The 18,445-nt window shown below is 37.3% G+C and overlaps 1 protein-coding gene across 1 annotated transcript in view; it reads left to right on the plus strand.

Moving 5' to 3' along the window:
* LOC114652863 (lipoxygenase homology domain-containing protein 1-like) overlaps window positions 1-18,445 on the plus strand; it is a 282,032-nt gene that overhangs the window by 198,503 nt on the left and 65,084 nt on the right. Inside the window, exons 34-36 of the mRNA XM_051927669.1 lie at window positions 2,119-2,281; window positions 6,160-6,314; window positions 12,965-13,174. Coding sequence (XP_051783629.1) covers window positions 2,119-2,281; window positions 6,160-6,314; window positions 12,965-13,174 — 528 coding nt within the window. The remainder of the gene's footprint in view (window positions 1-2,118; window positions 2,282-6,159; window positions 6,315-12,964; window positions 13,175-18,445) is intronic.

Raw genomic sequence — 18,445 nt, forward strand, 5'->3', positions numbered from 1 at the left:
TGCAAGGCATGAACTTATTGCTGTGGCTCTACTTGTGGAATTTAATTCAGGTTCACTTTTTGGGCAGCCAGGTTACTAAATGTCTTTAATAAAACTGAGTGTATTTCTCCGAGTCTATTCTCTGAATGCTATTGTTTCCTCTGCAAAACCCAATTTCGCCTTAACTTTAACTCACTCTCTGTATTACACTAAAGTATATTTAAATAAACAAACTGTAACATTAAAGCAGGTTCAAATAGTACATATTTTTTCTTGTGCAGTGTAATTCATTATTTATTTCAAAAATAATACATGGTTTGTGTTTTTGAAGAATATTAAAGTTTGTAAATAAATCAGTGCACTCGTATACAGACGTCTTGTCCTAGATTGTTTCTCAATTTGGCTTTGGCTTCTGTGTGTTGGACTTTGAAAGTTTAGCATTTGGATATGTGGATGGGCTTTATTTACTGTATACAGATCACACTTGATATTTATCAATAGTAAAGCTATATGAATATTAGAAGTTGCTTCGGCGTACAAGTTAGACAATTAATAGCCTGTATAATCAAAATGGCATGTTGTGTGCATAGTTTCTAATTCTATTTTATTATCTGCATTGTTAAGCATATCTTTGATTTTTTTTTTTTTACATTATTAGATTTTTTGATGTATTTTACTTTTTCTCTGTAACAACAAAATCATATAATCATTAATGATTTGTATCTGATGTAATGTATTCTTTATTATTGGTGTTATTGGTCAGTTTTCCAAGAATTCAGAAGTCAAAAATACAGCTTTGTGCTATAAATTAAAATAAATTAAGACCAGATGAGATTATAGCGCATTGCCGTACTCACCACACAGCAAACTCCCTTTATTTGGGACCCGAGTGCAGCAGGTGACACCTCAGCACCACACTGGGACAGTCTGAGTTTATTTATAGTGGCTGGAGTGCCAATCCTGCCACCAACCCCTGGGTTTTCCCTGCAAGTTGGTGGACCTGCCTGTCATACTCAGGATGAAGCAAATGCTGGTTAAGGGCCCTGCTCATGGGCCCAACAGAGTAAGATCCTCAGGAAATATGTAACCATATCATCACTGAAAAGATTTTTATCATCATTCATAAATCCACTTTTTAAACACCTCAGCCCTGTACAACAGTGAAGCATATCACTGCCGTTTAAAGGATGAGTCAACCCTGAAGAGGTGCCAGTTTATTACTCACGTAGAGCCAACTTGGCATCACCTTTTAATGGAAAGCTTGGTGTTTTTCACATGTGATAGGAAATCAGAATGTACAGTGAAAACCCACACAAATGTGGGGAAAATATATGCAAATTTCATAAGAGCTATGCCAGTCCACAAATCATAAACTGGTCAGTGGAGCATTAAGGCAGCAATGGTGAACATAACACTACCATGCTAAGTGCTTAAAGCGATGTAGCTTAGTTATATTCATTTTAAGGATCTTCTGTAGTAATCTAACAGTTCAATTCTAATTCTTCACAATGCAACAGTATGAACTATTCAGATACAAAATGGGTGGCCATATAAATAACAAAGTGAAAACGAATAAAGAAGACTGGTTCAGAAATTAAGCTGATTCTGATAAATGTTGCAGTAGGAAACAATATGTGTTTCTGACAAATATGTGGCATTTCTTGTATTTCCCAACTGTTACCATACTGGATATTGTATGATTACAGTTATACTTTAGGCCAAATGTAGGAAAAATATTAAATTAACCCAAATTTAGAGGATTAGAGTTGTTGTTATTGATTTATGAACCTATAGAAACAAGACTATTTGCAATTGTGTTATTTTATAATTTTCACATTTCACTTGATTTGTACAATGCACTCTCTTTTTGTACAGTGCTTTGTTTAGTAGTGACAGATGTAAACTTTCACAAGACAGAACAAATAACTGGTGTTACCAGCCTAGAATTCACTGTGCAAAAGAAGGATTATGATGAAGAAGAGAAGAGCTTCATGATAACCATTAAAACACTGTCAACAAAGGCATTCCAGATATTCAGTAAACTGTCATAAGATGATCTAATGCAAGTTTGAGATTTGTTTTTGCCCTAGGATTTTATAAGTAAACTTCTAATGTTTTATTCTTGTTTTAATTTTCAAGGGATCTGAAACTGTTATATTCCCCTGTGAGCGTTGGCTAGCCAAATCAGAAGATGACGGGCAAACAGTGAGGGAACTTGTGCCATCTGAAATCATCCAGGAGAAACTCATGAGAGATGGTACCTTGAAACGAACAGAGAGCACCGTAGAAGACGCACTGGAAAGTATGTACTATACCATTTACACGTCGAGCCCTATATTGACATGAAACACTTAAAAAATGTGTTTACTTTATAAATGTGCTGTACAAAAAAACATGTTTGCACCGTGTCCATGGAAGGTTGTACCATTCTGAAACTCTAACCAAATATACCGTGGAAATTTACTTTCTAGTCTTGTTGCTGAGCTGAAAACACGTGGCTTAGCATGCTGAGCAAGTGAGAGATTTCCTTTGGCCCAGGATAATACTAGTGTTCGTCTTCAGTGTGAATAGACTTTTTTAAGGGAGATAGTTTAAAGTAGTACCTGTTGAATAATAATCAGCTTATGAAATGTATTCAATTGAGAACAATGACAAGTATTTTTCATGACAATGACAGCTTTATACAAAATTTGATATTTGAGTTTTTTCTTTCTTTTGAACTTCTGACTAGCATAACATTTTAGGAGACCTTCCTGCAGTTGTTTTCTCAAAACAAGAAAGCCAGTATAACATCTCTTGCAGATGTTTAAGCTCATGAAGGAGCTTTTGTACTGTGCTACCCATCTAAGACAGGTAGAAATCTAAGTAATCAACATAGACGTCAGTGATAACATTTGCAGTGCACCATCTGTTGGAATGTGCTTTGTAATGCATGTAGTAATAACATGCATTGCACTTGTCTTTCTAAAAGTTGACATATCACAAACATTTGTAGTTATAAAATGCATTAATACAAATGTTTGTGATGTGTGATCTGTTTGAATAACAGATACGATCATATATCACGGTTATATTCTATCTGGTATGAGATCTGTAAAAGCAGTGTTTACAATGCTTACTACTAAAAAAGGTTAGTGATGCGCCATCTGTTGGAATGACCGAGACATAGCAACCAGATGGACACATACATGTGTCTTTTATTAAGGTGGATGTTGTTAAAGGGTCAAAATATGCTCTGACCATTGTGAAGGCTATAGTGAGACCGAGAGAGTGACAACAGAGTCCATAATGTGAGCATCAACAACTAAAAACTAGTCATGCTGGGCTGAGAATGAGAAAAAGATGCTGTGCTATAGGAAGACGTTCAAAAGTGTGAAACAGGATTTATAAACCAGTAAAACATGTTAAACTTATTTAAACATGCAGCAATATTGGAAACATTTTACCAAGAGTTTTCAAATTTAAGTGCAAGTGCCAACAAGGTTAATATCTATGGCAGCTCCTATTGTGGTTCATTAGTATGTGTGAACAAAGCAATGCATTTGCACTCAAAGCAGCCTGATGGAGAGAGAACTAATTATTGTGGTCTTAGGTGATGATGTATAGTATAAAAGTCTACAACCAGCACGATAAAATTTAACAAACTAGTTTTAGAGATTTGTTTCTTTCTTTTAGGTGGTTAGCTACAAAAATATATCAGATTTTAATTCCGAAGTGAAGAACAGAGTCTGCATCAGAATCAAGGAGGAAAATGTCACATATCCATTAGATGTAGCCATGCATCGTTTATTTCATTAGTGCTTCCTAAAATAAAGCACAGAATTCTTCATTAGCAAACAAAGGTGCAAGGATGCCACACAGCAGTGGCAAAACAGAGACACCTTTGGGAACTGTACATGATGTAGCAGCATGCATTGTAGGATCCTTGTTTCTATGTCTTTGGTCATTTTTAGTTGTTCACCTCTTACTTTGTTTATGCCTTGAATGTGTCATAATTATAAAAACACAGTATACCATCAAAACTATTCATCAACAAAAATATCTATGACTTTGGTGTATCGGCTTTCATCAGACCTTCAGGATCCCTGTCCCCTTACCTGAGTCTGCAATGAATGAACACTGTTGACTCTGGAAATGTCCATGTCATTCTCCTAACTGTGAACAATAATAAATTCTTTCATATTCAGCACAGTATTTTCTCAAATCTACGTGAGAAATATCATGATAAATTCTGGATATAGTTTAGCAAATATCCTGGTATCCATCAAAAGATCAAAAGATACAGTAAAGGAATTTGTAGTTATTGTGGCACATGCTTTTTTTTTCTTGAAGACTAGGTGCCGCTTCGATCGCCAACATCCCAGGCCTGTGCTACACGCCAGCCACTTCGCGTCTCTGCCTCTCGTGTATGTGGATTTTGCTTTCACCAAACAACAAATCTTTTCATTCTTGCAGATACGCCTCTTCATTAGGAAGAAACACTACTTTTCCCGATGGCAACACAAATTAGACGATCTACAAGTCTCCGACTTAAAGTTTAAATCCGAACAATATATTCAATCTCTTTTCCCTGTTCAATTATTTCACCAAGTAATAATTTCCATTTGTTTGCACTAATGCAATCTTTACTATCATTTTTATGAGACTTTCGAATTTTAGTACTTTCATTATCTCTAACCTGCTCTGCATGTGTATTACGCCAATGTTTTTGAATTCTTTACGACATTCTACTTTGTTATCTTCTCTTTGTCTTTTATTTCCGGCCCCGGGCGTGGTTAAATCTCTTGGTAGAAGGTCACATCTCGCGGGAGGTGAAAGTGTCTCTCTGAAAAAGTCACGTCTCGTCCCAGGAATTTTTTTATTATAATAGAGAGACATGTCTGAATCTGACTAACTGTATTAAATACTTACAACGTTAAAACAGATGGCTTATCACAGATTATTTATCATTTTCTATTAATTATGAATATTTTTATAGAATGAATCAATTTTTAAAAGAATACTTTTCCAAGGTTATTAAAATTTCGCCATGTGTATCCACTTTGTATATGTAGTTTGGAAGAATAGTGATGGAGAGTGTTGTTTTAATAATGTTTTAATAATAGCATTTTTATTGTAAATGGAATAATGGATAACAGTAATCCAGCATCTGCTCTTAATGATGTACAGTGCAGCTTTACTTGAAGGTTCTGCTTCATGTAATAGGCTTAGTTTTCTTTTATATTTGGCAAATGGCAAAATATTGATTGTTTCCCTTTCTCAGTTAAGCCCATTCATTTTTATAAAACTCATGGTTAAAGCTCCAGACTGTTAGCAAAGGTCATTATATTTATAATTGTGATTAGCAAATTGAAAATCTAGACCAAATGACTTCTTGGCTGCTGCAAACACACCATTTATGTAAAGCAGAAACTGACATTTCAGAATATCAGAAGTTTTCAGTTGAATCTTTTTTATATAGTTGTACTGAATATTGATTGACATTGTCTGCTGTAACACAACTATAACATTTTAAATTGTGATTCTTTCCAAAACCACAGATCATAGATACGATCATCTGTGATTAAGCTGCCAACGTTAACTGTTTTTCATTTCTTATTTTATCTATAATATTGTGAACCAAAGGAATGGCAGAGAATAAGAATTGCTTGGTGCCAAACCAGCAATTTCCCTGTTTAATTTTGAACAAAGCCAAAAAAAGTCTCTGTAAGGAAACAGAACATACATTAGTAGACTTCTCACATGCAATTCAATAAGTGTCTATGAGAAGAGCTCCGTCATTCTCTGTTTCTTGGGTCCTAATGACGACTATGATCTATAATTGCCCTGTTTATATCTTCTTTCTCCCGGCAGGGGTGATGCCTCCAATGCATGTTGGGGGGCGGGGTCAGGCTTTGTTGCCAATGCATGGCGGGGGCAGGGTCAGACATTGTTTCCTGGTGATGGCGCTATGCTGTAGAGGAAGCCAGAGTTATGGTTAGCGGCAACGCCCCTTCCTGCCTAGCAGCAGTAATGTTGGATTTGCCTGAGCTCTTTGGGAGATCCTCAAGCATTCATGCGTAACATTTGGACTGATAAAGCTAATTATTGTGTATATTTCTTACATACAAGCACCAAGATTCATAAACCAATCAAATTTGATTGTAAAGATTATTTTTTTGTTTTTATTTTCTCTTTAAGCTCATACTTACAAAGTGTCCGTGTACACGGGGGATGTCTATGGAGCAGGAACTGATGCCAATGTATTCCTTATCATCTTTGGAGATCTAGGAGACACAGGAGAGAGAAAGCTCAGCAAGTCTGAGACAAACACAAATAAGTTTGAGCGCGGCCAGGTAAGCTTCAAGACATTATTTTGTAATCTATTTCAGGAACCATTTTAGAGGATTATCTACTTTTTCACAATGTTTTGTTTCCACATAAAGGTCAAGAATACTCCACTCATCTAATTTCTTTCTGAGGTCTGTTTTTTGCAGGTTGATAAAAGTCAAAGCTTGTTATATAGCCTCAGATTAAAGGCCAGAAACAACCCTGGACAACAACACCAAGCCATAGCAGGGTACACTCTCACTTACACCCATAGTTACTCATGCCGAGCAAATGTGAAGCTGACAGATATTCCTAACATCCTTAGCTTTTTGATGTGTGAAGGGACAAAAGTGCCTGACCTGAGTAGATGATGCAGACTCCTCACAGAAGGTCACACATTTCTGAAGCAAGTAATACAGTATACTGTACACTGTTCCATCACGCTGTCTGATAAAGACTGTTATTATTTGTAAATTAAAACTGCATATTGAACCAGTGACTCAAAGTTATGGATGTAAAATTATTAAGGAAGTCATTAAGCATATATTTACCTACCTGTTTCTGAATGTAACTCTAAAATAACATGCTACATTTCAATCCATGTTTATATAATTGAGTTTTTTGTAAACTTTACTCATTCAATCAAAGAGTATCTATTTACTTGGATGAACATCCAGCATGTTTATAAGCATCCATCCATTCTACATTTTCTTCTAACCCTAACCCTAACCCTAACCCTGATTCAAGTGTCATTGAGTGCCAAAAGCCCTCCTGACCACATTAGGCACAAGACAGAATTTCAGTCAGTCCACCCTTAGACGTAAGGAGACACTCAGTGACAACAGGCCTATTTGGTGTCTTCATTCAGTGTAACCAGCATTTATGGAATGTCAGACAGAGTATGCTGGAATACCCAGTGAAAACCATGTCGGACAAAAGGAAAGTGTGAAAACTTCATCCAGACATTAATTGCTTCCTGGATTTACATCCTGGTCTGTAAAGATGGTGAGAACAGCGCAAAATGCTATATTGCCTATCATGCTCAGAAACTACAGCATTGTACAAATCTGTTAGACTCTCACTTTACCAGTTTCTAGTACAGATCGTATGTTTATGTGTGTGTGTGGTGTCATCTTTTACATTCTTTCCCTTTTCTGTCTTCCATAAATCATTTGGAAGTGTTCACTGTTGCAGGGCATGGCTTCCTGTCCTGTACTCGCTACTGCAATAGAAGTGCAGAGTCTGCTTATGCTGGTTATATACGAAAAATAATAAATGCTGGTGTGGAAATGATCAATTATTCACTGTTATTAATAATTAAATAAAATTTGTTTGTTGGATTAATGGCTTGGGTCCTGAGTTCATTCGTAAGCTGTGCTGGTTTTTGTGTAGAGTTTGCACATTCCTCGCACATCTGTGAGCTTTCAGTGGAAATTCTTGCTTATTCTGGCATCCCAGAGATGTTGTGTATGTTAGATAAACCAAAGGCTCAAAACTGGCCAAACAATTTTTGGACTCTTTAAATGGAAATGGTATTTAATAAAATTATGTAGTTTTAAATGGATTACAGCATTATGGATACTATGTGCAGCATAGTAATAATATTTAACAGTACTAATTATTTAGTAACTCAAATAATTGAGCATGACACTGAACTGGATTGTGCATTGTGTTGTTTTATAACATGTACAAAATATTACTACTGTCTACAGGAAATCTTGTTAAAAGGAACAGCACTTTCTATCCAGAACTTTAATTTAAAAGCCATGAATTAATTATAACTAGCTGTGAAAAGCAGAGCATTCATTTAAAAAGTGCATATTGAGATTAGCTTGCCGTTGTCTTGCTTATCAGCTGCCATTCGAGGCAGAGCATATTCATCTGACTAGCAACTACTGCCAGAAATGTGTGCAACAGTTTGTCTTGAGAGTAAGAGCATCGCGAATGTGATGATGAGACCAAGTCATTTACTGAAGCCCCATCAGGTCACAGATCTGCTTTTGTGTAGTGCGTTTGCCTCAGTAGTTGCTTCATTTTGATCTCACTTAAGACTTGGCTGTTGTCCCCAGCACCCTTAATTTTAATATGACATGTTCAATTTGTACCCATGTTTAAGTCTTACATGTTTGTTGCACTTTAAAATTGTTTTTTTAATACTGTTAATATCTTCTTTTATGCCCAAACTCAGACTTAGTCACTGCTTCACCACCATAAGCACACTCTTCCTCTAGAGCACAAATTCAGATCCTAGTAATCACTTCATGTTCACTAAGAAACAACAGTATCCTTCAATAAGGGCGCGCACAAAAAGGCGAGCTTCAAAAGGGCGACCTCAATTGAGCGAATGTTTTAATATTCTTGCTTTCGCCTTTTTATACGTTCAATCATTGCCTTTATCTAATAAATTTTCTATAATAATTTTGTTGCGTTTGCCTTTATTCGCTGCGCCCAATTGAGCTCGCCTTTTTGTGCGCATCCTTATTGAATAGAACCGAAAGAACAAAACTGAGCCTTTATTGCATTATTCGGAGTGACTATTCAGTCCTTTTCATTTCAAGGGAGCTTCATTAATCTCTCAGTTAAACATGAAAAGCTGCTTTATTAAGTATGTTGTTATAGTAATCACTCTGAAAGGTATAACAGAGCAGTTAATTATTAGCTGAGTCAATGCTCTCTTGGCCATGGGCTGTGGGGACATTTAAAAGTGATGGTAATAAACACAAGAAGATTTATTGTATGCAGTGCCATGTATTGTGTGTCTGGCTAATGACTGAATTTTAATAACACCAATCTGTTATCTAAAAATTTGCAAACCAACATAAAAAGGTTTGGGGAAACATCCAGAATATCTTTTACTTTCTTTAAAAGTAAATCAATGACAGCTAACTGCTGGCAATTAGTTTGGCAAGTGCATTGCTGCAATTCATAGTAGATGCAGTTCTTCAAGTTATTTCTCTTTCTTCCCACCCAAATTCCACATCCCCACTAGGTAAGAGTCTGACCTGAATCATTATGGCCTTTTGTGTTTGAATGTCCCTGTTAAGGCCATGTCACATTAGATGACTTTTCCAGTAAGTTTCATTTGTCATTTGTTTACAATGACTTAGCTAGTCGGTGGCCGTCGGTGGCGCACTCCTGTGAAGGCCAGTTGGGTAATGTGACATACTCAGTGACTCAATCTAGCTAGTTTGTGACTCACCTGAATTTGTCTTTAGTTGTAGGAGCAGGCTCTGTGTCCTTCAGGGCTGACTAGCAATGAACGGTCAGCCAGAAGTACAATGCATAGAATAAGGTATGACTCATCTGTCTGATGTCTCGGATTTTATGTACCATGAGAGAATTAAAAAAATAGGGCAGAGAATGCGGCCAAACTCACCGTACCTGTTAACCCGTTATAGAGAGCTGTCACGAAAGGAGGGACCACGACTGTGCTGAAAGTAGGCACCCAGGCACTACATTTGACATGTTCAGTGATTTTCAATCATGTGAAATAACATGGTGACAAGAACGGCATCAAGTCTGACATACTCAGCATGTAGAAGTTGTGTACTGTGACGTTACGGAGGGTTTTAGTCCCATTTGTTGCAAGTAGGTGAGAACACACAGGCAAAGTCAATTTCCAGTCGTAGGCTCTAGCTTTTCCCATTTCTTGGCATTCTGTTTTTATCTCTTTTTTATCTTTAAGGATACTAGGTATTACAGTTTTTTATGCACATTGCACTGCATTCAATGTACTTATTAAAATATATAATTTAATTATTGTTAAAATCGTTACCCTTAAGCCAACACAATAATCACACTCATAAATATCTGTGGTACTTTTTGTGTTTAGATATGTGTATTCCTATTTTTATGAGAAACTGAATATTGAAAGTCAAATGGTAAGGCCTCAAATTTATTATAAAATAGTTCACAAAATATTTAAACTGATATCCAGCAGATGTCTTTTTATGTTGTGATGTATCATTCATTTTTATTGACAGTTCTTTTTTCATTATTTTGGTGATGTCAGCTTGTCACCATTTTTTGTACTTTGGGTCACTTTGATGCTTCATGATTGCTAGGCACGTGATGCACGTCTCCTATGACATCATGGCAACCATGATATAAAACAGGGGTCCTCAATCACGGTCCTGGAGGGCCGCAGTAGCTGCAGGTTTTTGCTCCAGCCCAGTTGCTTAATAAGAAGCACTTATTGCTCTAGTAACACTTCTGCTTCATTTTAGTTGTCTCACTTGTTAAGATTTTGAACCTTTATTGCTCATTTTAATCTTAAATAGCTGTATTCTTTGTTTTTAATGGCTCCTAATTAGCAATAACATGCAAATGACAAAAGAAACCAACATTTCTCCATTTAACTTGTTTCCATTTATACAAGTGTGTATTTATATGCACTATTGGGTTTAATTAAATGCTTGGAAGGAAAGTGAAGAGAAAAAAGTGAAGGACTGAAAATTACTCATCCATTTTAGCCTTCAAATCATTTGGATATGAGAATGGCCTGACATAGCAGAGTTAAAGCACTAACAAGCCATGAAATTAAATTATTGGCAAGAATTGCTTTCTAATTAAGCAACCGGGTTAAAACAAAAACCTGCAGCCACTGCGGCCCTCCAGGACTGTGATTGAGGACCCCTGATATAAAAGATAGTGCCATGATTTTCAAAGCATCAATCCATCCATCCATCCATCCATTTTCCAACCCGCTGAATCCAAACACAGGGTCACGGGGGTCTGCTGGAGCCAATCCCAGCCAACACAGGGCACAAGGCAGGAACCAATCCTGGGCAGGGTGCCAACCCACCGCAGGACACACACAAACACACCCACACACCAAGCATACACTAGGTCCAATTTTAGAATCGCCAATCCACCTAACCAGCATGTCTTTGGACTGCGGGAGGAAACCGGAGCACCCGGAGGAAACCCACGCAGACACGGGGAGAACATGCAAACTCCACACAGGGAGGGCCCGGGAAGCAAACCCGGGTCCCCAGGTCTCCCAACTGCGAGGCAGCAGCGCTACCCACTGCACCACCGTGCCACCCCCTTTTCAAAGCATTCAATCATTAAACCATTCAAAGAAAAGTCCTTGAGAGAGACTAACAGAGAACTTGGGGAAAGACTCTGCTTTTAACTTTTTTTAATTTGGTTTCAAATTTGACTTTGACCTTTTGTGTTTTGACCTTTGCTAACGTCCATGACTAACTTTTTTGTTTTAAACTTAAAGAAAGACCCCTTTTGATCTCGGCCACTCCAAATTATTATCTGCCCAAAAGGATATGCAAAATGTCCCATTTGAACATTACAGCAAACTAGCTTGACAGCTTGAACTGCACTCTATTTTGAAAAATCTCACTTACACCCAGCTCACACTCTAAAACAGGCTTTAATCCTCTCTATAACCTTGAGTAGACATTTTCTCTGACATCTGTTGCTGCCAGGGAATGTCACTCCCCATTCTGTTTAAAGGGCTCACTTGAGGACCACATTTTCCTTGTATTAGGCTTGATGGATTTGAGGCCAACTTTCAGGTAGCACTTTGCCTATTTGACTTGGCTATAAGTTACTCTTTTGATCCTTAAAAACTGGAAGTGCGAGATTGCTTACAGTATGGCTCCTTCTTTCTTCTGTCTGCTTGTCTGTGCTGGCCTTGTCTCTCTATGTTTATCTTCTACTGAAAAAGGCCATTAGATGAATCTCCCAAGTTGAGAAGCAGCATGAAGTGTTACACATTTCACTTCCATAAATAAATAAATGAGCCAGAAAATTGTCACAAAATCATATTCTTTTGTCACATAGATGACTCATAAATTTAAATTGCTCAGATTATATACCCCAGATAAGCCTCGTGAAACATATCCTGCTGAGTAAAGTTGACATTATGTTATATACAGATAAAATGGAAAAGGCTCAGACATTTTTCTAAATTCTGCAAGGCCTGAGTACAGTTTACCTCCATGTATGATAAGAAAAACTGATTGAAGAATAAACCTGACTGGCATGTCAACTCGGCTTTTGGCCTTTTTACCTCTTTGTGTAGGAGAGGCACATAGTTCTACTAATTAGAAGTTCAAATTGCTTTTCACAAATACAATTTTAATTTAAATGATAAAGACACTTTTAAAATCCATATTATGCTCCCCCAGTATTTACACTGTCTCTTGTGTAATTGACATGCAGTCATAGATACCAGTTCAGAATCCCAAAGTGACAGCTGTGCAGCATATGACTTTTGAGGTCATGAATGATAAAAGATACCTGGATCTTCAGATTTTGTTGTAATTTCAGTGATTGTCCACTCAACCGCATATGCAGATATGACATATAATGCATCCACAATGCATTACGGCCACACAGAATCTCCAAACATTTGCGATTTACAATGTATTAGCTGATGTCTTCATCAGGGAAAATAGTTTTTATAAATCAGATCCTGTTGTGTTTTACTGTTACTTTTGAACATATAATAAAATCTTCTGAGATTTTTCTAAGTCATGAAAAATATTAAAAGATTGTAAATCAGCAAAATTGTAAATTATTAACAAATTGTAAACTGAATATAATGACAAATAACACAATGATTTGTCCAAATAGTTTATTTCATGCTATAGATTATTCTTAGTATTTATACTATTTCTAGATGTGATGCTGACATAAAATCCTTTCTTTTTAGGTTGATAAATTCACAATTGAAGCTGTGGATCTTGGTCAGGTTTTCAAGATAAAGATCCGTCACGATAACACCATGATGAATGCTGACTGGTACTTAGAGAAAGTGGAGATCCTAGATGTCGACACAGAAGAGACATATTTATTCCAGTGTGAGAGATGGCTTTCCAAACACAAGGAGGATAAGAAGATAGAAAGAACATTTTATGTTAAGGTAAAAAAACACAAAAATAAAGCTGGGCAACATATAGGAAAGAACAATCGACAGTGTTACAGAATGTGCCTGCTTAGTCCAATTTAGGGTCATGATGAGTCAGGGCCCATCCTGTCAGCATTGGGTGCAAGGCAATTGAAAGCATGGCTCACTCATGCATGCACAGCAACACACACACATTTACATTAGCCGTGATTAGAAGCAGTAATTATCCTAACATATCTGTGGAATAAACTTGGAGTATCCAGAGAAAACTTACGAAGATACAGAGAATGTGAAAACTTGGGAGAGATAGTAACGAGAAAATAAAATGCTGAAACTGTGAGATGTTAGCATAAAGCACTTGGCCATTTTGCTACCACAACACTGTTATGTTAATGTAATTTGTATTCTTTATTATCATACCTTTATACCATACTGTAAGTTAGAGAAACAGATGGTTCTTTATGTACTGCAAATAATTGTTCATTACATTTAGTAATCTGTAAGAAAATTGTAAAAAATGATGCATATAAACACATTGCTAGGCTACACGATTGTATTAATTGCATATCATATTTATTGTATAATACACATGTGGTTCTCACCTCAGCTCTGTGCAGTAATTAACATGAAAGAGAAGACTTATGAGATTATACCCAGAATCTTTAAAAAATCCTTCTGTTGTACAACTTACAGCAATTCCACTTTAGTCACCATCAAAATACACCCCTCGTTTCAGTGCTTCTTCCATTCCTGGAAACTGTTCCTGTACTCCTCTTTTGTTAGCTCCTCCTACTATTTTTTTCCTGGATTTCTAACATGGTAGCAAATAGTCTGCCCTTAATTTCCAGAACAAAAAAAGTCACATGGAGTGAGATGTGGTGAACAGAGGACACGGAAAGCAACAACAATACTGTTTTTGGTTCAGAACTCTTTGATTGATAACACTGTGTGTGTGCAGGTGTGCTGACCTGGTCCAACGTGCATATTTTTTTTCCGCAAACACCTCAGTTGCTGATTATCATTTTGTTAACAAGTCCATTAAATAAAAAAAACAAAAAAAACATGATCATCGTCGTCTTGATGTTTGATATGCCGATAACTTCACCCAACTCCTGTGCTATTAACCGATTCTGGGAATTTTTGGGTCCCCCTCATATTTATGTGCACATTAATTTTTAAGTTTTTACATTGTCTCAGGTACATAGGACCACTGCATGTACTCACTTGATGCAAGGCATATTCCATAATTCATCAATAAATCAACGAGTAGTTTTTTGTTTGAAACATTTTTTAATTGAAGCAATACACATTTGGGAATCATACATAGCACAGTATTTATAAAACAGGGGAGACTGACAGTCAAATCATTGGGGCTGGGCATCATTAAGTGCTGCACTAGGAAGCACAGAGTGAATGTTTTTGCAGTATGAAATGCAACATACAAGTTTTGAAAACAACTTGATTTGTTGAAAATTTCATTGCCACTGTGTCATGTAGCACCATAGCTGAGTCAACAAAAGAAAATATGGTGTAATCAAGTGAGATTATCCAGTCTGAGGCATTTACTGTGAAGCCAAATTAAACAGCACACCTCTGCAGGCTTTCCAAACTGTCATAGTTTAGAATGTCTAGTGGCACTGAAGACCTGGGAGGTGAATAAGCCAGATACATACGAATATTGATTGAAGGAAAATATCCTGGCTACTGCCGAAAGCTTTTAGAACATAAATTGTTAATTTTTAAAGATTCTTTTGGATTGTACGGTACATATTTTTATTATAGATTAAAAACTACATGTTAGACGTTAACCTTTAAATTTAGAGTCAAGAGGTGACGCACCTGCTAGGAAAACAGAAGTACACAAGAGCATTTCTTTGAAGTGGGGAGGACAGAAGTTCAATTCTGTTTAGTTTATTTTTGTAAGGTCACTTTTGACTATGAGTTAGAGCTCTCACAAAATAACAACCATCCATAAAAACAGTAAGACATAAATTAATATTAAAGCTTAAACATAAACAAAATCATGTCACTGCAAATTTCTATTAATGTGAAAATTGAGTTGTTCCCAGTTGGTAGCTGATGAAAAATAAAAATTATTTAATAGCCTTTCTGGGAAAATAGAACTCTGGGAGGGTCTGCAGCCATGGCCAATATGTACAGTCACAGTTCTGCTGACATAGACCATATGGCAAACTTACCCCTCCCAAGCATTCTATGAAGACCATAATATTATTATCTGTGTTATTGATATAATGGAGGGAATCCAAGACTGGTCAGTGGTTGATGCACAAAAGAGGACAGCAAGAGCCCCTGGATGCCTTTAAACAGCACTTGGCACACAAAGAGTTGTCACTCTGTAAATAAGGCTAGCAGAAATCCCTTAGAAGTATAATTTGTTATACTTGGGTCTGTAGCCATACAAACGATAAAAAATCATGATTGTTGAGTGTTATTTATTAGAAATTACAGACGTAAGTTTCCCAATTGGAATATCTGAAACAGCGCCCAGCTTGTAGAAAATATCTTTCTATTTACTGTACATCTATATCAGTGCTTGAAATGGGCCAAATGGAGTACCGACACTTCTCAGCTTTTAGCTCTTGCATACTGACACTATTTGTTGCATTCTGGCAGTGTTTTCAAGTGTACTGGCTTGCAATGTTATGCTTATCTGAACTTTTCCAATAACCCACACCCACTGATCATGGCACTCATAACTCCAAGGGGTGGTCCTTCCACTCCCAGTCTTTGATCGAAAGTCAATGTGTCACCGCTCTTGAAGCTCCTGCTCTTCACTCTACAAATTGAATTGGGTACTGACACTTATGTGTATCCATTTCAGGCCATCCATTACTACTTTACAGTAAGTGAAAGTTAAAGTGGTCTTATTGTTATCCTTGTTGCTGTATTTTGAGGTGTCTGTGAAGTTTTACTTAATAAGATATGGTATAGCAGAGTTACTCAGTTTCAGTTACAGTGTTCCTGGGTTTCACTACAACCAATTTTAATTACCATCTCCTTTACTAGCTTCTAGTGGTGTCAAAAAGATTTATCAATAGATATTGTTATTAAATTTTCAACTGGTACCAATACTCATTTTCTGTAGTATTGGTTCTATTCATGTAAGATTCACTTTCCCTCTGGCTGATTCTTTTGACAATGAGTTCTGACTATGGAGGTTGGCCTGGACACAGACAGGCAGACACCGATGGTTCAAACACCAACACATGTTTATTATACATATTTACAAATAAAGTGCCACACAACCCCAAAACTCCCCCAAAGTTCAGGCCTCTCACATAATGCCTCTCTTATCTTCAGGCCGCCTCCCTTCCTCTCCTCCTGAGCTCCGTCCTTCTCCGCTCCCGACTCAAGCCAACAAATGGAGGGAGGTGGCCCCGGACGTGCTCCAGGTGCCTCCTGATTAACCTCCGCCGGCACTCCCCAGTGTGGCGGAAGTACCGGCCGCGCACCCGGAAGCACTCCGGGTGTCCCTGGTCGTCTTCCCCCCCAGCATTTCCGGGTGTGGTGGAAGTGCTGAGGACCAGGGCTCTCCAGGCATCAGGGTGCCCCCTGATGGTGACCACGGGCTCCTATTGGGTTGAGCTTCCAAGCTCAGTTCCCGTGGTCCCCAAAGGCACCAGGGCGGTCGCCCTCTCGTGGTCTGGAGGAGGTATGATCCCTCCTCTGGTCCTTCCGGGCATCCTGGCTAGGTGCCACCCCCAGCCGCTTGCCACAAGACCCATAGACCATCATATATATGCACACGTACACTGCTCTCCACATGGAGCAGCATCGCTGCCTCCTCTCACTCACTTCACATTCAGAACAGTACAAGCAAATCTGCAGTAGGGCTGTCAGATAAGTCAGTATTCAATAGGTGTTTTTCCTTATTCATTCTTTTTAATATTTTTCCTTTTTTACTTATGGTAAACCTTCAAAGAATGAATGTGCTTCTGACTTGGAAACAGCTGGATGAACTGCAGCCTTTATATGAATGTGACAGTTGAAAGCAGAGCTGTTCACAAAAATGAGGTCCTCTGCACACATAAGTGATTAAAAAGACAAAGCGGAATAGGAAATTGAAAAATGCCAATTTTCAGAAAGTAATCAACTTTGTCTTGAACCAGTTTGGTGTGCATACTGTGTAAATCCTGTAACAAGAGGATTCTTTCTTATCAACAAAGAAATACGTAAGGTATGATGTACGCGTAATGAAATAGCATTATTAATAATAATACTTATTAGTCCCATTAGGCTTAAATGTTCAGTAAGGTAGTTTACCTGCCTTTTATGTTATGCATTGAGCAGAACTTTGAAAGTCCTTGAAAGGTGGGAGTTGGAATGTGGAATTGCCATGGAAAACGCCGTCAATTACTGCTTTAGTTTACAGTAACATTTACAGAACTGTACTTCGTTTGCCATTGTATTGACCTTTGAATGTGTGAAAATTTCAGACACTTTTCAACAAGTGCACTCCTTATTAGAATGTAGTTATCTTTTATAGAGGTTATCTTTTTTAAAATATAAAAAAATGATCTTCAGTATTTTATGTGTCCCTCACCCAAACTGATTATAATGAAAATTGTATTGAATATCAATATGTTTCAAAGTATTGTATCAAAGTAGGACATTTCAGTTTTGTGACAGCCTCACTGGCTTCTGCACTAACTATGTGGGTTTAAAGATTTAGACAAAATGAAAAAGTCAGCGTTCTCATTCCATTTCACAAATATGGTGTACTGTAGGTGTAAATTATTACTTTTCCCTGCAGAGGATCTTTATTAGTCACCGTTCATGCTTGTTTACTGCTTTATAAATGTGATCTATAATCATTTATGATTATTAAATAAGAATGTCATATGTGAAATATGCTTGTGTACCAAAAGACAAGATGTGCATATTGCTGAATTTAATTTTGTTTCCTCTTACTGAGTACAAACAGAAAGCAATGAGCATTCTAAGTGTACAGTACAAGACACAGCTGGAATGAGACTCTGCTTCTGCTGAGTGCCCGCAGGACTAACATGGAGTAAAACTGACCTACGAAGTATAGAAACTAGTGAATGACAGACTAAGCAAATCTGGGGCACAATCCAGTGTTCATTTAAGGACTTGGTTTTAGTTAAACTCTGAACTATAACTGAGAAAACCTTCTGTACAGGAAGAGAGTGATCAACATTCTTGCTTGCCAGCAGATGATAAGAGATCATAATGCCAAACAATTGTATTTATTTCCATTGAGAGCAGTATTTGATGAAAGAGATCATTAAATATTTAGTAATA

The sequence above is a fragment of the Erpetoichthys calabaricus genome, chromosome 5 (assembly GCF_900747795.2).
Source record: "Erpetoichthys calabaricus chromosome 5, fErpCal1.3, whole genome shotgun sequence".
Taxonomy (NCBI): domain Eukaryota; kingdom Metazoa; phylum Chordata; class Cladistia; order Polypteriformes; family Polypteridae; genus Erpetoichthys; species Erpetoichthys calabaricus.